The sequence below is a fragment of the Podarcis erhardii genome (genome assembly GCF_964252035.2).
Source record: "Podarcis erhardii genome assembly, chromosome: 14".
In the NCBI taxonomy this organism is placed as follows: Eukaryota; Metazoa; Chordata; class Lepidosauria; order Squamata; family Lacertidae; genus Podarcis; species Podarcis erhardii.
The window spans coordinates 55,299,887-55,322,107 of NC_138503.1; the positions used below are offsets into that span (position 1 = coordinate 55,299,887).

At 48.8% G+C, this 22,221-nt stretch overlaps 1 protein-coding gene across 1 annotated transcript in view; it reads left to right on the top strand.

Moving 5' to 3' along the window:
* Positions 1 to 1,599: 1,599 nt before the first annotated feature.
* Positions 1,600 to 22,221, top strand: part of LOC309329701 (vomeronasal type-2 receptor 26-like) — a gene marked incomplete at its 3' end in the record, with an annotated part of 44,263 nt that continues 23,641 nt past the window's right edge. The window contains exons 1-5 of the mRNA XM_081840716.1: positions 1,600 to 2,119; positions 3,234 to 3,407; positions 6,472 to 6,565; positions 6,991 to 7,117; positions 14,572 to 14,893. Of these exons, the coding sequence (XP_081696842.1) occupies positions 1,779 to 2,119; positions 3,234 to 3,407; positions 6,472 to 6,565; positions 6,991 to 7,117; positions 14,572 to 14,893 (1,058 nt within the window). The 5' untranslated portion in view covers positions 1,600 to 1,778. The remainder of the gene's footprint in view (positions 2,120 to 3,233; positions 3,408 to 6,471; positions 6,566 to 6,990; positions 7,118 to 14,571; positions 14,894 to 22,221) is intronic.

Genomic DNA, 22,221 nt, shown 5'->3' on the forward strand with positions numbered 1-22,221 from the left:
CTCTTCCTCTTCAAAGGAGAAAATAACACTTGTAGGGTTGTTGTTTTTGTTAATGGGCATATAAACTGTTTTGTTGCATTATTTGTTGTTGTTTAGTTGTGTCGGCCTCTTTGTGACCCCATGGAGCAGAGCACACCAGGCCCTCCTGTCTTCCACTGCCTCCCGCAGTTTGGTCAAACTCATGTTGGTAGCTTCGAGAACACTGTCCAACCATCTCGTCCTCTGTCGTCCCCTTCTCCTTGCACCCTCCATCTTTCCCAACATCAGGGTCTTTTCCAGGGAGTCTTCTCTTCTCATGAGGTGGCCAAAGTATTGGAGCCTCAGCTTCACGAACTGTCCTTCCAGTGAGTACTCAGGGCTGATTTCCCTCAGAATGGAAAAGTTTGATCTTCTTGCAGTCCATGGGACTCTCAAGAATCTCCTCCAGCACCAGAATTCAAAAGCATCAATTCTTCAGCGATCAGCCTTCTTTATGGTCCAGTTCTCACTTCCATACATCACTACTGGGAAAACCAGAGCTTTAACTATATAGACCTTTGTCGGCCAGGTGATGTCTCTCCTTTTTAAGATGTTGTCTAGGTTTGTCATTGCTTTTCTCCCAAGAAACAGGCATCTTTTAATTTTGAGACTACTGTCACCATCTGCAGTGATCATGTAGCCCAAGAAAGTAAAATCTCTCACTGCCTCCATTTCTTCCCCTTCTATTTTCCAGGAGGTGATGGGACCAGTGGCCATGATCTTCGGGGGTTTTTTATGTTGAGCTTCAGACCATATTTTGCCCTCTCCTCTTTCACTCTCATTAAAAGGTTCTTTAATTCCTCATCACTTTCTGCCATCAAGGTTGAGTCTTTTGCATATCTGAGGTTGTTGATATTTCTTCCAGCAATCTTAATTCCGGTTTGGGATTCATCCAGCTCAGCTTTTTGCATGCTGAATTCTGCCTATAAGTTAAATAAACAGGGAGACAATATACAGCCTTGTTGTAGGCCTATCCCAATTTTGAACCAATCAGTTGTTCCATATCCAGTTCTAACTGTAGCTTCTTGTCCCACATAGAGATTTCTCAGGAGACAGATGAGGTGATCAGGCACTCCCATTTCTTTAAGAACTTGCCATAGTTTGCTGTGGTTGACACAGTCAAAGGCTTTTGCATAGTCAATGAAGCAGAAGTAGATGTCTTTCTGGAACTCTTTAGCTTTCTCCATAATCCAGCGCATGTTTGCAATTTGGTCTCTGGTCCCTCTGTCGCCTTATTGTGACATCTCAAAAGTTACCAGTCCACTGAGGATGTGATTATCCCACAAATCATTGTCAAAATTACTGCTTTCCTTCCTGAATCTCAGTAGATTTCCAGAGTCCAGTAACAAGATCAACAATAACAGCATGTGGATATATTATAAACTCCGCATGTTGTTCATAAATGGTGCTGGGGTTACAAAGTGTTCTGTCTTTTGCCTCCTTGTATGTTAGGGTGTGCTTTGGCCAGCTGATTCTGCTATGACCTAAAACAAAAAGACTGCACAGTGAGTATTATGTGTCCCATTCCTTCTTTTTCTGCAGTTAACCATCCAGTTCGGAGTTTCTTAGTCTTAAATAACGCATCTCCAATCCAGGCACGTACACCTTAGTGCCCCCCATGTAATTTTGGACTAGTGCTTTGTAATACTTTTCATACTGGTCATTCTTCTGCAACTTCCATATTTTGCAAGTCGGGGATTGGAACATTTTTGCCCATTTGAAAGGGTCCTAGGTGTGGAGACCAGACTTTCAATCTGTACATGCTGAGTCCTCCGCCATTCATGAAAGCCTGCAACGAAACTCATGCTTCCAGAGAATGCATCAAGGGGAGAATGCAAAGTGTGGTCGTCTCCGTCCTGAGGACTCATTTGCTCTCCAGGATCACAGCAGCAATAGTGCTGCTTCTTGTGATGCTTCCTTATAACGTGGGCAAGGTGCATTCTATTAATTGCAGCATATATGACGATCCTCTGCCTATACCTCACAAATATTATCAGCCGGGTGACTTTATCATCAGAGAGATTGTTTCTCAGGTCTTCCTCTTTCAAGACAGTCCCTCATTCACAGAAGTGCCCACACAGATGTCCATTGGTGAACCTGTGTAAGGAACCCTTTATTTCCCCCATGTCTTCTGTTACCTTAGACTATGATGTGGTTTGATGCTTCATTAGTAAGATTCACTTTTCAGTGTGAGGAAAGTTCTATTCCAGCAGTTACGAGTGCTGAACAATTATTCTGCCTACCTCTTATTTACGTTATGAGAATATTTCGTGCCCAAGGCCGATGGACGTGGATGGAACTTATGGGACATCTCTAGAACAAGACAACAGTGAATCGTGACCTTAGTGAGTCTTTGAGGCACCAGTCAACCATTAGTTGACTCTTGCCTTTAGCTTCAGCTATCTCTTCCATTCAAATCAGCCCATATGGGTGTTTTTTAAAAAAGAAATGATTCATTTCATAAGATTATATTGTACAATACTGTAATGTATGAGAATCATAGAATCTTACAGCTGGAAGGGGCCCAATGGTCATCTAGCCCAACCTCCCTGCAAGGCAGGAATCTCAGCTACTCTCAGCTATTATTTTATAGTTTTCACCCCAGAAATGTTCCCTGACTGAGTGCAGGTCCAGTCACACAGAATGGAGGCAGAAACCCTGGCCTGATATGGAAAACAAATTCTATGTTGCAGAGCATATTCTCTACCATGGAGCTACAACCATTTTGAGACACTTATTTCCATATTTCGTTAACCCTTCCCCTATTTAACCCTTATCTTCATGTCTTCATAATGTTTTAAACTTCAGCTCAATCATGAAAGTAGTTGGTGGTGTGATACTGAAATCAAGATATGCCTTTGCAATTTCAGACAACATTCCACAGTATGCTGGGCTAGATCCTGGCACCATGATGCAGGTTAGCCACCCCTGGTCTAGATATACTGTACTAGTTCCCCGTAATGTAGCAGGCAATGGCTCTTTACTCAGAATCTTTTCATACAGAGGAAAAAGTGATTTAAGAAATCTTCCTTATATATTTCATCTAAAAGGACCTGCTAATAGATTATATCCTGCAATAACTGTATTCTATATCCCAGCATTTTCAGACTTTTTAAAATTCCAGCTCACCAATGAGAGTAGCCAGAGGTGTAACGATGAAAGCAAGAAATGCCCTTTCCTTCGCCTCATGAAACAGACAGTAACTCTCATTCCAGGTCTGTTCCTAAGAACTACCAGCACATCCTGGCTTTGCTGCTTGCTGTCAAAGAGATCAATGAGAATCCCCAAATCCTACCCAACATCTCTTTGGGCTTCCACATCCTCAACAGCTACTATGTGGCAAGGAAGACATACAAAGCCAGCCTGAGCCTCCTTTCCACACAACACAGGTTTGTTCCCAACTACAAGTGTGATACTCAGAGTAAACTGATAGCTGTCATTGGTGGACTTGCTACTGAAACCTCTGCCAACATGGCTAGCATTTTTGCCACCTACAAGATCCCACAGGTGAGACATATTCATTGATGCATGAGCATTTTCCAAGAATGGCTCATATCTTTACATTCTTTTAATCCATACAACACACCCTCCTTCCTTTCAGCTCACATATGGATCATTTATCCCAGTGCAGGATGACAAAACATTGTTTTCTTCCTTGTATCAGATGGTCCCAAAGGAAGCCCACCAGTACATTGGGGTAGTCAGGCTCCTTCACCATTTCAGATGGACATGGATTGGGCTCTTTGCTGTAGATGATGACAATGGGGACAGGTTTTTGCACACAGTGGTTCCATTGCTTGATCAGAATGGCATCTGCTATGCCTTCATACTAAGAGCAGCAAAGAGGACATTTATGGAAGAGCTGATGAACATTATATTTGCACAACTGGAAAAATACCCACTTCTTCAAGATAGAAAAGTCAGTGCATGTTTTGTATATGGAGAAGATCCAGCCATGCCAGTTTTGAGAATGTTGTTGTTTTTTGCAGTAATAAAATCATTGCCACCTGTGGGTAAAGTCTGGATTGTTACATCCCAATGGGATTTCTGTGCCTTCTCCCTTCAAAAGCTTTGGGAAATGGAAACCTTCCATGGTGCCCTATCCATCACGGTTCGCTCAAGGGAGCCACTTGGATTGCAAATTCTTCTTGAGATCATTGAACCTTCTTGGGCAAAAGGAGATGGTTTCATTCAGAATTTCTGGGAGCAGTCATTCAGCTGCTCATTAAAAAAATCTGATGGGAATGTGGAGGGAAAGAAAACCTGCACTGGCCACAAGAAGTTGGAGAGTCTTCCTAGTACTCTTTTTGAAATGGGCTGACTGGCCACAGCTACAATGTCTGCAATGCTGCTTATGCTGTGGCACATGCTTTGCATGTCCTATGTGAATCCAGATGGAAACATAGCAGACTGCTAGAGGGAGTGAGACCAACAGACTGTAATGTGCAGTCTTGGCAGGTAGTTACACCTTTAATACAATACATACAGAGAGAAATATATTTAAAGCAGGAAGGTATGCCCTAAAAGATGCTTAAATATGTCTTTCCCCCCACAGTTCCTCATTAGAACAACTTGTGACTTGTAACCTGAAACTAATTTTGCTTATTCCCTTCTCCTTTCCTATCCACTTTCATGATGTTCCATGTCTTTTTTTAATTGGAAGTCTGACGGCCATGATTTTCTGCTCTGGGTCCTTTTTGTTTGGCCGAGTATCACATTTTAAACTTAACAGATAAATAATATAACAAACTCATCAATAGCTGTATCAAATCCATGGTTCCTTAACCAACTGCCTTCTTTCTGTGGTTCCCCTGTGGGGCTCTGAAGCCCACTTGGGTCACCCCTTGCCTCCAGAGCTGGCAGCCTCTCACCCTTTTTTGAACACCTTCCCTTGTGGAGTGTTTCCTCAACCCCCTCTCCCCTCTCCTTGGGAGTCCTCTGGGCAGCTGGTACTGGCATCCCTGGTCTCTGATCTGCCCCCCCCCACCCGAAAGAGAGGTGCGTCCCAGAGGGAACATTCACCTGCGGAGCTTGTAGCTGGGGCTGCTGCAATAAACAGCTGTGCAAGCCTTTGGGAGGCAGAGACATGAGAGGGCATCAGAGGAGGGAAGGAAGGAAGGAAGGAAGGAAGGAAGGAAGGAAGGAAGGAAGGAAGGAAGGAAGGAAGGAAGGGGAACAGAGGCCAGTGTTGCCCGTGGCACCCCTGACCATCATTCAACGCACCCCAAGGTGCCACGGCACATGGGTTGAAAACCACTGAGATAAACTATTTAGCTTTAGCTACAATATAGGGGGATATCCACATTCCTTTTGCTGCTGGCATGCGTGTGTCTTGAGAGAGAATGAAGTGTGTCTCCCGAGGTGAATTCAAACTCCTTCATTATTACTATGATGCCACAATGTGCTGATCTATGCAACTCTATTACTAAACCCGAACCACTACAAAAAATGAATTTTATGTCTGGATTTCATTAACTTTTATATAATGCCTTCCAAAGCCTCAAAGATGCTTTATTGAAAAGTGGAGCAAAACTTTACATAGTGTTGCATGCCATTTGGTGTTGGTGTGTATCAGATATTAAAAGTACAATCCTCTGTATATCTGATCAGAAGTCAACCCCATGGAGTTCAATCAGATTTAATTCCAAGCAAATATGCTGAATCAGTGAAATTAGTCACGGATTCAAATACATTCTTGAGCCAGAACAATCCAGTCCTGGAAACAAAGACCTTTTAAAAGGATGACTGTAGAGGTTTCAATATAGCTGCAAAAGCTGCGTGTCTGCCCCTCTCTCTGCCAATCGGTTGCAAGAACCCATGGGGTCTGTGTCCCTTTGGAGAATAGAAGACACAGCAGAGACTGTCAGGCTTTGAGAAATATGCTTTATTCACCTCTTTACACCTTAAGTCTGCCTAGAGGGAGTCCAGATCTTAAGGCATAGTCATTCCAAGAGGGAGCAGCAAACCTGCCTGCAGTCAGCACCCTCCAAAGATGGATCTCAGCCCATCTCCCTCCTTCTTCCTCCCAGAAACCTCTGTCTCTCTTCACACCCCAGGGCAGTGGAGAAGTCTTCTTGCACTGGCAATGACCATCAGTGGGCCCTCAATGGCTCTCTATTGTTCCCTTGGCCAGGCTGGTTTGCAGAAGCCAGCCTAGGAATTCCCAGTCTGGCACAGCTCTGCAGTTGGTGTCTTAATCCATATCCCAATTAATCAAAATCCTAGCATTTATTCATTCCTAGGGTTTAGGGGGAACCCCCTCCCCTGATCTATAACACCATTTTATCCTTACTAGGCTTCATTTTCTCTTTCACTCAAGCTCCATCGTTTTATAAGGAAGATCATGTTCAACAACAGTGTTGGAGAGAGCGTGCATTTTGATAAGCATAGAGAGCTACTTGCAGATTTTGATGTCACAAACTAGGTCACCTTCTCCAACGGTTCTTTTGTTAGGCTCAAAGTTGGAAGACTGGACCCGCTGGATCCACAGGGGAAAGAGTTAACCATTAATGAGGACCAAATATTGTGTCATAGAAGCTTTAATCAGGTGAGATGAAGCTGCAGATGCTGGAACATGTGCGAGAATGGAAAACAGTTGCATATTTGTGAGTTCAGTTTTCTACCTGCCCTCAAGTAGTTAATTCTGCTGAGAAAGATCATGTTTTCAAGCTACATTTCCCCCCATTCTTGGCAAAACAAACTGGGGAAAATGTTGCTCTGCATTTTCACTTGAAGTACACCACATTTCCTAGGTAGATCTGAGTAAACAACCTCCACAACACATTTTAAAAGTCCTGACCTCGCCAACAATTCAGTGTCTTTTTCATGAATTCATTTCTGGAAACAATTAAGTCAGGGTTTCCTCTCTGAAGCAAATTTTCACCGAAGAAAAATATTCCCACGTTTAGGGTAGGGCAGGAGGATAAATGTAAGCTTCTTGATGCTAATCTCGTTTGCTGCATTTCTGGACAGGTTGTGCCTCTTTCTGTGTGCAATGACAACTGCTATCCTGGTTACAGCAGGAAAAAGAAGGAGGGAGAGAAATTCTGCTGCTATGATTGTGCTCCATGTCCAGAAGGGATGGTCTCCATGCAGATGGGTAGGAAATGCAATAGATGCCAACTTGTTGGGGGTGAGGATTAGGCCTTGTTGAGTCTCTGTCTTATGAAGTTGCTTGATATGCAGAATGAACAGCTGAAGCTTTTTACGGAATGGGGAGAAGAAGTCATCACCTACCCATTTCTGCAAAAAAAAAAAAAAATGTAGTTAGTGCCATAGCTAGACAGAGCACTGGACATGCCATGATACCTTCCTTTTCTACACTGGTTTGAGGGAATTCCCAGTTCTGCCACTTACTTCAATAGACCAGGTCCTGCAGTGCAGAATTGGCATCCAACACAAAATAACATTACCCAAGGAGACTGGGCATTGAATCTGAAGTCCTAGTAAGACAAATCAGACTCATTCTTCAGTTCTGAGCATGCCCAGATATGTTTCTTTGGAAAGCCACCTACTCAGCTGCCAAGAAGGCCACATTCTGCTGAGAGCTAGACAGGGGGTTTGCCAGCTAGCTTCCTTTTTTAACTGCCCCCCGCCTTGTTGTTACTCATTTGACCAGTGAGGGATCTTTGGAGCAAGGATACAATGGATTGGCGGACAAAGAAAGTGAGAGTCAGTTTTATTTAGTTCTGTTACAATTGCTTTGTATTTGGGGAATGGAGCTTTGCTGGAAGGGGAAATAAATGGCAGATGAAGTACCTATGTCTTCTTGTTGGAAAAGCTTTCTGTGCTTTCTTGTGTCCTCCCACCCAGTGGTCAAATCCTGTCCATGGGGGGTTGGGTTGATCACTATAGAATACAGTAGTACCTCCGGTTATGTAACCCTCTGTCCTCAGGTTGCAGAAACCTCTGGATCTGATCGGACCTCCGGAACGGATCCCATCCGCAACCAGAGGTACCACTGTACATGAATCAAAGTCTTGAAATATTTAAGCACCTGTCAGAGCCACCCTGGGTCCCAGCTCACAAGAGACCAAAGTCCAGTCCAAGCTATATACAAAAGGTTTTATTGAAGATCATTGTCGTCATTACATCCAAACTCCGTGGCTCCGCATCTGTTACCCTTAGATGTTAGAAGTCCCCTCTGAGTCCGTCCCTCCCCTGCACCAATTTAAGAGGCTTGTGCTGCTCCACCTTTTCCTCTCTTTCCTTTTCCGCAGGGTCTTCCTGCCCCCCTGTGTTCCCTCCTTCCGGGACTCCCCAGAGGCTGAGTCTTCTCCTGCCTGCTCCCCCCTCCTTCGTGCTTTGGCACCAGGCTCCTCCCCAGAGCTCTCCCCACTTCCGCGCGCCTCCACATTTGAACTTGGCGCGCGTACGTTGCTCCTGACCTTCCTTTCAACAGCCACACTGCTCCCGGTACTGCTTTCCGCCCCTTCCGGCAGGACGTCTTGCCCCGATCTCCTTCCCCCCTCTGCTCCTTGTTCTGTTCCTCCCGACACACTGGTAACTCCACCCTCTTCACTCCGTTCCGGTGGAGAAGCCGGTCCCGATCTCCAACTCCCACTGGCGGTTCCCCCTACGTTCCCCTGCTCCTGACTGCTTCCCCCTTGGGCTCCCCTTGGCTTGACCAGGGGGGCTCCCTTTTGGGAATCCTCCGATTCACTGGACGGACTCATGGACCATCTCGGGTCATTGTCGTCCTCTTCCTCGTCAGCCTGGAATCCTTCTCCCTCACTCTCGGTCTCCTCCCTCCTCTGCGCCTCTCTCCCTGAACCCCTGACATCCATCCCCCCCTCGAAGCCCCCCCTTCCCCCCTCCCCCCCATCGGGTGCGGGTTGCGGGAACTGCAGCTCCTCGGAGGTAGATGCAGGATACAGTTCGGCTACGTCCATGTCCTCTGCTGGCAGCTCGGTGTACGTGTGTTCGAATTCGGGTTCTTCACCCAAAATGTTCGCAGTTCCCTCTTCCATTGCTACTTCGTCTGGTGCTGCCGGCCAAGGCCCCTTCAGCCATTTCTTGCGCCAGGCTTCCTCTGGTTGCTCATCCCACCAATAAGAGGGCTCTGTGTCCACCCCCGAACACGATCCCCTGGGCGAGTTTGAGTCCGGCGTTCTTTCCTCGGCTGAAGAAAAGCCGTGGAAAGTGCTGCCTGAACATGTGGGGGTAAAGAGCCAGTCATCGAAGTACTCGGCTGGCATGGGTCTATGTGGGAAAAGGGCATGGAACTCGTCCTTTAAAAGAGGTTCGTCTAAAGCGTAGTCCGGCACCCACCCACTGGCACTGACTGGTGCACCCTCTCTGACTAGAAAGTATTCTATTCCCTCTTCCCCCCATCTCGAGTCCAGGATCTCTGTGACCTCGTTGAGTGGTTCGACCCTAGGCGATCCCTCCCTCCTAGGTGACTCTGTGCGTGGCTGCGGTACTGTTTCAGACTCCTGAAACCTGTGCGGGGCCTTGTAGGGAGTGAGCACCGACCTATGAAAAACCGGGTGGACTCTGGAACCTTCGGGGAGGGCCAGTCGAAAAGCCACGGGGTTGATCTTAGCCTCCACCTGGTATGGTCCTAGCTGCCTGTGCCCTAGCTTCTTCTTGGCCAACGACTTGGCTGGCATCGCCTGGGCTGCTAACCACACCCAGTCCCCCACCTGGATGTCCTCTCCCACTCTTCTGCCTTTGTCTGCCTGCACCTTATATGCTTGTTTGGCTAGCTCCAAATGTCTCCGCAGCTCCTCGTGCATCTCTTGTAGTTCTGCAGCAAACTGGTCGGCCTCTTGCGGCTCTCCCTCTCTTGGTGCTACGAACCCCGGGAAGGTCCTGGGATGACGTCCATTGTTCGCGAAGAACGGCGTCACCCCCGTCGACGCATGCTTCGTGTTGTTGTAGGCAAACTCCGCCATCGGTAGGTAGTCCACCCAAGCTGCGGGTCGCTGATTTGCGTAACATCTCAGGTACTGCTGCATGATCGCGTTGACCCTCTCGGCTTGGCCGTTGGTTTGTGGATGTCTTGCCGACGCTAGGTTGATCTTGACGTGCAGGATACCTAGGAGCTTCTGCCAAAAATTGGAAATAAACTGGCGCCCCCTGTCGGACAGGATGGCCCGCGGCAGCCCATGCGCCCGGAACACGTGGTCGATGAAGAGCTTGGCGGTCTGTTCCGCCGTCGCCACCTTCGCGCAGGGAATGAAGTGCGCCATCTTGGTGAACAAGTCCACCACCACCAGTACCGCCGTCTTGCCTCTGGAACTGGGCAGGTCAGTGACGAAGTCCAGCGCCACCCTCTCCCACGGTTGCTGTGGTGTTTCCAGTGGTTCCAGTAAGCCCGCCGGCTTCTGGTGTACTGGCTTGGACCTCTGACAAGTGTCACATCTGGCGACGTACTCCGCTACTTCTCCTCGCATCTGGGGCCACCAAAAGTCCCTGGCCACCAGTTCCATTGTCTTCTCCCTGCCGAAATGGCCCGCACTGGGAGCGTCATGCAACTGCTGCAGAACCTTTGCTCGGAGCTCGTCGCTCGGCACGTAGAGGGCACCCTTGTGAGTTAACAGTCCGTCGCGTAACTGGAACTCATCGTCTCTCAGCGAACCCCTACGCAGCTCCTCTATTTTGGATTGTGCAAACTGATCTACCTGCAACGCGCGTCGTACCGCGTCCAGGTCGACAGCGATGGCAGTGCACGCCCACGCCTGCGGTGCAAAAATGTGCCTGGCTGCTATTGGCGCCGCTTCCTCAAGATATTGCGGTTTCCTGGAGAGCGCATCGGCTATGACGTTGGAGTCCCCTGGGACGTACTCTATCCTGAAGTCGAAATCCGCGAAGAACTCTGCCCAGCGCATGTGTCTTTGGCTCTGGAGTTTCGCCGTGCGCCAATACTCTAAGTTCTTGTGATCCGTGCGGACCTGCACTGTGTGCTTGGCTCCAATGAGGAAATGTCGCCACGCTTTGAACGCTGCGTGAATGGCTAACAGCTCCCTGTCCCATATGGTGTAGTTTTGCTCCGCTTTGCTGAGCTTTCTGGAGTAAAAGGCACCGGGTCTCCAGTTTCCATGTGGATCTTCTTGCAGGAGTACGGCTCCAACCGCTCTGTCTGACGCGTCGGTCTCTACTCGTATGGGCTTGCCTGGATTCACGTGCAGCAGCTGCTCCTCGGAGGCGAAAAGGCTTTTAAGCTTCTGAAAAGAGCGCTCCGCCTGTTCCATCCACACGAACCTCTTCTTCTTGGAACTGAGAGTGTCCGTGATCGCTGCCGTCTCCTTTGCAAAACCTCTGATGAATTTGCGGTAGAAGTTGGCGAAGCCGATGAATCTTTGGACTTCCTTCCGATTGCGAGGGCTCTTCCAGTCCAACACCGCGCGGACCTTGGCGCTGTCCATGGCCAGCCCCTTGTCGGACAGCTTGTAGCCTAGGAAATCCACGTCCGTCACATCAAACTGGCACTTCTCTAACTTGGCGTAGAGCTTGTTCTCCCGTAGTCTCTGCAGGACTTCCTTTACGTCCTTCTCATGGGCCTCCTCCGTTTCCGAAAAGATCAGGATGTCGTCGAGGAAACACACGCATTTCTTGTAGAGAAGTCCCGCTAGCACGTGATGCATAAATGCTTGGAAGACGTGAGATCCATTTTGGAGACCAAATGGCATAACTCTGTATTCGTACGTGCCCAGAGGCGTGAACATGGCCGTCTTCCACTCATCGCCCTCCCGGATGCGTATGAGGTTATACGCTCCACGCAGATCCAATTTGGTGAAGATCTTCCCCTTCCTTACGGTTGCCAGGAGATCATCTATCTTGGGCATGGGGAAGGCCTTGGGTTTGGTCTTACTGTTTATGAATCGATAGTCCACAATGAGTCTTTTTTGGGGCGTGTCCTTTTTCTTTACAAAGAAAACAGGACTGCCCCCCACCGCTTTCGATTCTCGGATGAATCCGCGCTTCAAATTGTGCTCTATGAACTCCCTGAGTTCTTGCATCTCGTCCTCAGACATGGAATACAGCTTTGCAGTCGGCAACTGCGCCCCTGGCACCAGGTCGATGGCACAATCATAAGGCCTGTGGGGCGGCAACTGGTCAGCTTCCTTCTCGCAGAAAACCTCCAGGAACCCCTCGTACTTGCGGGGTACTGCCTGCACCATGCCAAGTTGCAACTGCTGCTCAGCTCCCTCCTCCTGGCTGGACTGGATGCAATGTTGAGCACAGTACGATGAGCAAAAGGTGATCTGCCGTTGGTACCACGCTACAGCAGGACTGTGTCTCTCCAGCCAACTCATGCCTAATACTATAGGCGTGTCTGAAAGGCGGGTGACATTGAAGCTGATGACTTCTCGATGATTTCCAATCCTCATCACCATGGGAGGCGTCTGTTGCACAACTTGTCCTCCTAGCAATTTCCTGCCATCCACCGTGACTACGTTCAGAGGTGTTGTCGCTGGCAGAAGCGCTATGCGATGCTGCTTGACAAAGTGCGTCCCCACAAAATCTGCGTTGCTCCCAGAATCAATCGTGATGGGGACTTCCAGGGTGGTTCCATTCGGCAACTGAAGTGTTGCAGTGAGCTGCACCGCTGGCTTGGGTGGTAAAGGGTCTGTGCGTTGCAAAAGCGCTGGGGACTGCTCTACAGATTCGCCTGGCTGAGCCCCAGCAGCTCTGCTTCCAGCCAGGCACTGTCGTTTCCCTGAGGTTGCTCTGCTTGCATCATTTCTGCTGCAACAGTTGCTAAAGCTGCAGTGTGTTTCTGCAGCCTCTGGGGACACTCTTTCGCCATGTGCTGTGCACTGTCGCAAATGTAACACTTCCTGGTCCCTCTAGGAGGCTTTGCCTTTACTGCACCGGAAGCTGGGGCTCTGGCTGTTGCTTGAGCCTTAGCACCACCAAGTTCCATGGGCTCCTCCCCCTGCCTTCCCAGTGGCGAAGGATGTGACTGACTGAACTCCCTGGGGATGAAAGAAGACGTCCTCGCTGGTGGACGCACCTGACGTTCTTCCTCAGTGTGCCAAGGACGTCCCTCGTGCCGTATCCCAATCGCCAAAGCCCTCTGCACAAGCTCCTCCAGGGTCTGGGGTCTGTCTCCCCTGGCAAGTTCATCCTTAATGGGACCACTGAGCCCCTCCCAGAACAAATCCCTCACAGGTGCACAATCCTTCTCCCAGCTTAGCGCAGTCAGTAAAGCAAAAAATCTGGAATGGTACTGACGCACAGTGGCTTTGCCTTGCCGCAATCCAAAAATTTCCCTGCGTGCAAGATCCACATCTACAGTTGACTAGAAGCAGGCATCCATCGCTTTAATGAATTCATCTGCATCGCGGCGGGCAGGGCCATCTTCACGCCACAAATTGCGCAACCAGTCTCTGGCCGGCCCATGCAAGTGAGAAACAATAAACCCCACTTTCTCCTCCTCATCTTTAAAGTCATGACGAAGCAAGTGCAATGCATACAAAACGTCTGCTCTGAAACTGGGGTAGTGCTTCAGGTTCCCATCGAAGTGGGTGACTAGGCTGCCCCCCCTCCGTCCAAGTCCAATCCCCTCTGATCTGGACCCTGGGAACCCTTCCCTGCTTGCACGTTCCCACCTTGTTTGCAGGTCCTGGCAGCGCTTCTCCATTTCGTCATGCTTCTTCTGAGACGCAAGGACTGCAGCAGTGAGTTCGGAAACTGTAGTTCGCAGCGCTGTCAACTGCTCCTCTGCACTCATGGCTGTCACCGTTCGTGAGCTTTGCAAAAAAAAAAAAAAAATTTGCGTTCTTTGGAGGGGACTTGCTGTCAGAGCCACCCTGGGTCCCAGCTCACAAGAGACCAAAGTCCAGTCCAAGCTATATACAAAAGGTTTTATTGAAGATCATTGTCGTCATTACATCCAAACTCCGTGGCTCCGCATCTGTTACCCTTAGATGTTAGAAGTCCCCTCTGAGTCCGTCCCTCCCCTGCACCAATTTAAGAGGCTTGTGCTGCTCCACCTTTTCCTCTCTTTCCTTTTCCGCAGGGTCTTCCTGCCCCCCTGTGTTCCCTCTTTCCGGGACTCCCCAGAGGCTGAGTCTTCTCCTGCCTGCTCCCCCCTCCTTCGTGCTTTGGCACCAGGCTCCTCCCCAGAGCTCTCCCCACTTCCGCGCGCCTCCACATTTGAACTTGGCGCGCGTACGTTGCTCCTGACCTTCCTTTCAACAGCCACACTGCTCCCGGTACTGCTTTCCGCCCCTTCCGGCAGGACGTCTTGCCCCGATCTCCTTCCCCCCTCTGCTCCTTGTTCTGTTCCTCCCGACACACTGGTAACTCCACCCTCTTCACTCCGTTCCGGTGGAGAAGCCGGTCCCGATCTCCAACTCCCACTGGCGGTTCCCCCTACGTTCCCCTGCTCCTGACTGCTTCCCCCTTGGGCTCCCCTTGGCTTGACCAGGGGGGCTCCCTTTTGGGAATCCTCCGATTCACTGGACGGACTCATGGACCATCTCGGGTCATTGTCGTCCTCTTCCTCGTCAGCCTGGAATCCTTCTCCCTCACTCTCGGTCTCCTCCCTCCTCTGCGCCTCTCTCCCTGAACCCCTGACAGCACCTTTCCTTTATTTTTCAGACATGGATACCTGTATCAAATGTAAAGAAGATCAGTATCCAAACTGCAACCAAAATCATTGCATTCCCAAGTTTTACACGTACCTCTCCTACAAAGAACCTTTAGGAATCACCCTGACTCTGCTGGCTTTTTCTTTCTCTTCGATCACAACTTTAGTACTTGGGATTTTCATGAAGCACAAGGACACGCCGATAGTCAAAGCCAACAACTGGACCCTCACCTACGTTCTCCTCATCTCCCTCCTTCTTTGCTTCCTCTGCTCCTTCCTCTTCATTGGGCAGCCTGGAAAGGCAACCTGCCTTCTCCGACAAATGGCTTTTGGCATCATCTTCTCTCTTTCCCTTTCCTCTGCTTTGGCCAAAACCATCACGGTGGTTCTGGCATTCATGGCCACAAAACCAGGATCCAGAATGAGACAGTGGCTGGGGAAAGGACTGGCCAATTCCATTCTGGCTCATTTATTCAAGCGGCCATTTGCATGGTTTGGCTGATTACTTCTCCCCCGTTCCCAGATAAGGACATGAACTCCCTGAAAAAGGAAATCATCGTGCAATGTAATGAGGGGTCAGCTTCCATGTTTTACTGCGTCTTGGGATACATGGGCTTCCTGGCTATTGCCAGCTTAACTGTAGCTTACTTTGCCAGGAAGTTGCCTGGCACTTTCAATGAAGCCAAGTTCATCACTTTCAGCATATTGGTGTTTTGCAGTGTTTGGTTGTCCTTTATTCCATCCTACCTGAGTACTAAAGGGAAATACATGGTGGCTGTGGAGATCTTCTCCATCTTATGCTCCAGTGCTGGATTGCTGGGTTGCATTTCCCCCCCTAATTGCGACATCATTATCCTTAGGCCCGAGCTGAACAACAAGGAACATTTAATAAAGAAAGAAAAGTAAACAGTAGAAGCTGGTCCCTGTATTCTGCTGTAATAAAATTCAATTGATCAGGGACATAATTACATCCTTAAAAAGTAAAGGTAAAAGGACCCCTGACCATTAGGTCCAGTCGTGGCCGACTCTGGGGTTGCGGCGCTCATCTCGCTTTATTGGCCGAGGGAGCCGACGTACAGCTTCCGGGTCATGTGGCCAGCATGACTAAACTGCTTCTGATGAACCAGAGCAGCGCACGGAAACGCCGTTTACCTTCCCACCGGAGCGGTACCTATTTATTTACTTGCGCTGGTGTGCTTTCAAACTACTAGGTTGGCAGGAGCTAGGACTGAGCAACGGGAGCTCGCCCCGTCGCGAGGATTCGAACCGCCGACCTTCTGATCGGCAAGTCCTAGGCTCTGTGGTTTAACCCACAATGCCACCCGCGTCCCAATTACATCCTTAGACAAGTCAAATTTCTAAAGTTCTTCTTTGAAAGCATTTTGGCTTAAGCGATCCAGAATTAATTCAGATGTTGTTATGAGTGTTTTGTTCATATATTTTTTAACACAAATTTAGATATTTGCCACACAATGTTCAACAGAAGGAGATAAATGTGCTTTAGCAGTCAATCAGAGCAAACAGCAATCTGGGTTTTTTCTGGATTGACGTTTGCTCTGATTTAGCACTAAAGAGTGGGTTTTTCCTGGGGAAGGAGTGGAGAAAGCAGAAAGACACTTGAACCTGTGTCTAGAACGTGTGGGTCAAGCAGAAAACATGGGGCAATGGCAACACACTGCTACCATCTAAAACCTATAGCAGTGGAGTTGACTTTACTTAATGTATTACATTGCACGTATTAAATGTCTCTCTCTCTTGGTCTCTTGGTCTCTCTTTTCTCTCTCCACGTTTCTTTTCTTTTCTTTTATCATTTTATTCCTTTATAAATGAAAATATTTCAATTAAATATCAATTAGATGATTAGAGCATGGTGCTGATAAAGGAAAGGTTGTAGGTTTAATCCCCATATGAGGTTTTGTTGTTTTATCACTTGTTCTTTGCCCCCTTGGGCTCCCTTGGGAGGAAGGGTGGTATATTTATAATAACATAACATAACATAACATAACATAACATAACATAACATAACATAACATAAAACATAACATAAAACATAACATAAAACATAACATAACACAATTCCAGTGGATTAAAAATAGACAACTGTCAGGGGCTCAGGAGCAGAGGCACAGGGAAGAGGGGAAATGGAGAGCGAAGGGGAAGAATCCGAGGGGAGCGTAGGAGAAGAGGACAGTGGTCCGAGGGATTCCATGAGCCTCTCCAGCGAATCGGAAGATTCACAGAAGGGGGCGCCAGTGGCCAGGGGCAGGGGGTTCCCAGGGGGAACGCCCCAGGAGCAAGGGGGCAGCAGGGACTCCCAGAGCAGTAGTTGGAAATCAGGACCAGCTTCCCCACCAGAGCAGAGTGGGGGGGAAGAGTCCCAAGCATCGGGGCCAGTGCATTCCCCACCAGGGAGAGAAGACGAGGCAGAGCTGACCACGCCTCCGTCGGAGAGTCGGGCGACGGAGGGGAGGTCAAATCCGGCTAGTGTCCCGGAAGAGGGAAGCAGCGACAGAAGTAGTGTAACGGTTAGGAGAAAGGTCACTGGGTTGGCGCGAGAGGCAAGTTCAAATGTACAGGAGCGCGGGACAGCAGAGAATGAGGATTGGGAACCGGGTCCTAAAGCCCGACGGAGGCAGGGGGAGGAGCTAAGCAACTCAGCGTCGGAAGAGTCCAGAAAGGGCAATGCCCCAGCGGGCAGGAGGACCCAGAGGAGGAGAGAGCAGCGGAAAAGGTGGAGCAGGGCTAGGATCTTAAACTGGTGTCAGAGGGGAGGAGAGTCAGACGGGACTTTGCCGATCTAGGGGTTAAGATGTAGGGCTGCACGCTGTGGCTTTGAAATGGAAACTGAACTTCAATAAAGACTTTTATACATTACCACAGCCTAGCGTTGGTCCTCTGTGAGCTGGGACCTAGAGGCAGCTCTGACAACAACATTTAAAATTATGCTTGCAATGTGGTTGATGTGTTGTGAGTTATGCTGTTTTATGTGTGATGTTGTCAGAGCTGCCTCTAGGTCCCAGCTCACAGAGGACCAACGCCCAGTTGATGTAATGTACAAAAGTCTTTATTGAAGTTTAGTTTCCATTTCAAACCCCAGAGCGTGCAGCCCTACGTCTTGACCCTAGACCGGCGAAGTCCCCTCTGAGTCACTACCCCTTCCGCACCAGTTTAAGATCCTAGCCCGGCTCCACCTCCTGCGCTGTTCCTTCCTCCTCTGGGTCCTTCTGCCCCCTGGGGTTTCCTCCCTCCTGGACTCTTCTGACGCTGACCCCCCTGAGTCTTGCCCTTCCTTCCGGCGGGCTTTAGGACCTGGCTCCCTATCCGGGCTACCTGCTGTGCCGCTCGCCTGTACATTTGAACTTGGCGTGCGCGCCCAGCCGGTGACTTTCCTCTTGACCGTTTCCCCGCTCTCCGATGGAGGCGTGGCCAATCCTGACTCATCTCCTCCCTCTGGTGGTGAGAAGACTGGTCCCGATGCCTGGGACTCCTCCCCCCCACTACGCTCTGGTGGGGACGCTGGTCCTGATTTCCAACTGCTGCTCAGGGAGTCCCCGCTGGCCCCTTCCTTCTGGGGTTTCCCCCTTGGCACCCCCCTTGCCCTGGCCATCGGCGCTCCTCTCTGTGAATCTTCCGATTCGCTAGAGAGACTCGTGGAATCTCTCTGACCACTGTCACTGCCTACACCCCCCTCAGATTCCTCCTCCTCACTCTCCATTTGCTCCTTCTCCTGTGTCTCTGCTCCTGAACCCCTGACAGATGTGAAAAATGAAAATTATTCAAAACATTTTTTTTTTAAATCAAATTATGTGTCATGAAGTTTTTGTATACTCTTGATAATGACCTTTTTCGTAGAAAAAAGCTCAACAATTTTGGGATGTTCTGGTTTTTACTTGGAAGTTGGATAACCTTACCTATGCACAGCAACCTAGGTCATGTAGATGGGAAGCAGGGGTTGCAGTGATGTTTAATACGTCATTAGTTTTCACCAGGCATCCTATTAGCGAGACCCAGTTTTCTTAGTGCATGTTATGGAAGCTGGATAATAGGGGCAGTACTGGATTGCTACTTGTGTACCACCCTCACCACTGCACCAAGGATACACTGTGCAAGTGCTTCAGGTTGTGTCAGATGTTCTCTTAGAGACACCTACCCTGGTGGTCCTAGGGGATTTTAACGCCCATTCTGACACAGCCTTACAAGGGGCCGCTCAGGTCTTCAATGAAAGCATGGCCTCCATGGGGCTGTCCCTGAATCAGTCTGGCCCTACTCATAGCCATGGACATGCCTTAGATCTGGCATTTGCCTTTGTGGACATAGGTGATCTGATATCAAGTTCTAGTAGAACAAAAGAAGTGTCATGGAGACACAGGTGGATTCTCTGCCCAGGGTGGCTGTCTACCTAACTCCATCTGGTACACCGGCTGAGACCCTATCATCTGTGCACTGTCTCACCAGAGTGGTACATGCTTTGTTTAACTGCCTCTTGGACTAATGCAATGCTCTCTACCAGTGGCTTCCTGTAGCATTCATGCGCACTCCCCCCCTCCCCCCCCAAGTCCGGCAAGACCCAGCTGAGAGAGAGGGGTGCGACGAAGCTCTTTTTCAGAACAGGAAACAAACAAAAACAGTAGTTGCTGCCACCACTTCCTTATCTTAGAACAGCCCAGAAAAGTAAACTAAGGAAGGAGATTACTCTTCAGCGTTACCAGGCTGCCCCACCCTGTGTCACTTTACCATGACACAGACAGAATTCCAACAAGTCTGGTAGGCAACTAAGTGGTCAGGTGGTGGTTTAGCTTCCCTAGCAGAAGGCACAAAAGACAGAAGCAGGGAAAAGTCCTTTTTCCAGAATTTATTAAAAAACAAGATTATTTAAACATAAAAGTTGACACATCTCTTACAAGTTTCAAACAGAAAATAAAAACATTGTATAATATCACTTGTCACAAAACATACTCACAACGAGAACAAAAGAAGACTTAGAGCAGTTCGTAAGGCTCTCGACTGATTCCACGTCCCTGGGCATCAGGAGAGGCCTGACATAACAAAGACATAACAAGACATAACAAAGGTCTTGCATAGTAATGTAGAATAGGTGAGGCAGGCTGCTGCGAAGTGCAAATCGGTTCCCTAAGGTTTCATCCCCTGGGAACCCACGTGTATCCCAACTCAAAGACCAATCAGTTCTTTAGTTTAATTAGGAAATCTCCAATGGTTACACAGACAGGCGATAACTAAGCTTATTAGAGAAATTGGCAGCTGAATCCTGTTTATCCCAAGACCTTGAAGATGAAAGGGCATCCTCCCTTATTCTCAGACACACACCAGATCCGCCTTCTTGTTGTAATAAGGCTTGATGACCCTGTTCACACAGAAACTGTATCTTAGACAGCCAGGTGTCAAAACTACAAATCAACTATGAGCCTCCTTCCGGCAGATGGAGAAGATAACTTATTCACACTTCCAGAGACAAGAAGTCTGCATTTAAAGAAACAGATACACATTCCCCAGAATTCTCTAGTGTTTGGTTCCCCCACAATGCTCTTCTTTAACTTGAACCAAAGTTTTCCTTGCTCAGATTTCCTAGCATCACTACACTACCTTTGAAGGTGACTAAGAAACTGCAACTAATCCAGAAAGTGGTAGCCAGACTGGTGACTGGGACCATATAACATTGGTCCTGAAAGATCAAGCACAATTCAAAGTGTTGGTGCTGACCTTTAAAGCCCTAAATGGCCTCAGCCCTGGATACCTGAAGGAGTGTCCCCTTCATTCAGCCTGGACACTGAGGTCCAGCTCTGTGAGCCTTCTGGCGGTTCCCTCACTGCAAGAAATGAAGTTAGGGAACCCGGCGCGGGGCCTTATGCATAGTGGTGCCCTCCCATCAGATGTCAAAGAAATAAACATTTATATGACCTTCCATAAACATCTGAAGGCAACCCTGAATCAGGAAGCTTTTAATGTTTGATGTATTGTGTATTCTCTTATATTCTGTTGGAAGCCACCCAGAGTGGCTTGGGGAACCCAGTCAAATGGGCTGGGTACAAGTAATAAATTACTGTTATTATTATTGATAAGGGACTACAAACCAGAATTTGCAAAGGGTCATGATGAGCCAAGATCCTTGTGATCCCCTCTTTGGCATACTTTCAGAACCAAACCCGTTTGTTTGCATGAAGTATGTGGGAATGCTCTGAATTAAAAAGGAAATTACAAGGGGAAAACTATAAACAGTAATGAGGAGAAGACAGGAGTCTTTTTCACAGATGACTCATAAAACCAGGAAATTTGGGAACAGGTTTCAGCACAGTATGAGGTATTTAAACCAGCCAAGGCTATTTCTCTCCCAAGCCAGTAAAGGAGAAGCAGCCTTCAACTTGTGAATTTCATGGGATACCATGGCACATTCAGATAGGCATTGATATGCACAATTTACCGTATTTTTCACTCTATAACACGCACCTGACCATAACACCCACGTAGTTTTTAGAGGAGGAAAACAAGAAAAAAATATTCTAAACGAAACAGTGGATGTATGATTTTTGTGGTTCATGCTGTGGCCACAGACGTGATCTGACGGTGAGTTTGGGGTAGCCCAATGCAAAAATCCTGAGGATCCACGTGGATCCATGCTTTGTAACCATGTTTTTGTGCCATTGCAGCCCCATGAAACAGTGGGTGCGTGTGTGTTTTTTGGTGCAGGCTGTAGCCATGGATATGCTATGTGATCTGATGGTGAACTTGGGGTGACCCAGTGCAAAAATCCTGAGGATCCGTGTGGATCCGTGCTTTGTAACCACGTTTTAAGTGGGGAGGGAAGGAAAAGCATTCAGGGGACAAGGAACACGCGTGGGGTGTGTGGAGAAGGATGCTGCTAATAATGCAGAAGAGGGGTTTAAGGGAAGAAGGAATGCGCGTGGGGTGGGTGGAGAAGGATGCTGCTAATGATGCAGAAGAGGGGTTTAAGGGGAGAAGGAGCTTGCGTGGGGTGTGTGGGAAAGGAGCTTTTCGGCGAGCTGAGCGGGGAGGGGGGAGGGAAAGAGCACTGTTGCTTTAAAGGAGCCAACCGGACAGCAGCCACTTACAGCAGTGTAAGCAGCTCCTTTCCTCTCCCGCTTTGCTCCTTCTCTCCCTCTTTGCTGCTTTACGCAGCTAATGGCGAATCCCCTGCAACCCAAGTTCTGCTCAGCGGATCAGCTGAGACACTGGGAGAATCGTAATTTCCCCCTCTCCCTCATCCCGTGCCCTCCTGTCCCCAGCAGCCTTTTAAAAAACTTTTTTACTGGTTTTCACTGCGCTCGTGGCTCAGAGCCCTCCTGTGCCCTGCCGTCGCTCTGCAGCCTCATTGCTCCGTTTAGAGAGCACACGGACCTATGCCAGCTGAGGCTGCAGCAGCTGTTGCTGGCTACGTGGCGATTTTCCGGCTCGTTATGGCTCCCGTCTGTCCCTCCTCGCGTGTAAGCGGCTGCTGCCTGCTTTGCTGCCATGGCTCTCCTTCCCTCCCTCCTCCTTGGCTCCTCCCCCTCCTCCTGGCTGTAAAGCAAGCAAAGCTAGAGCCGTGCAAAGCCCTGCAAGCGGCTCCCGCTTTGTTTGACTGACGGCAGCCATGGCTCCGGTCGAGTGCATTCACTCTGTAACACGCACAGGCATTTCCCCTTACT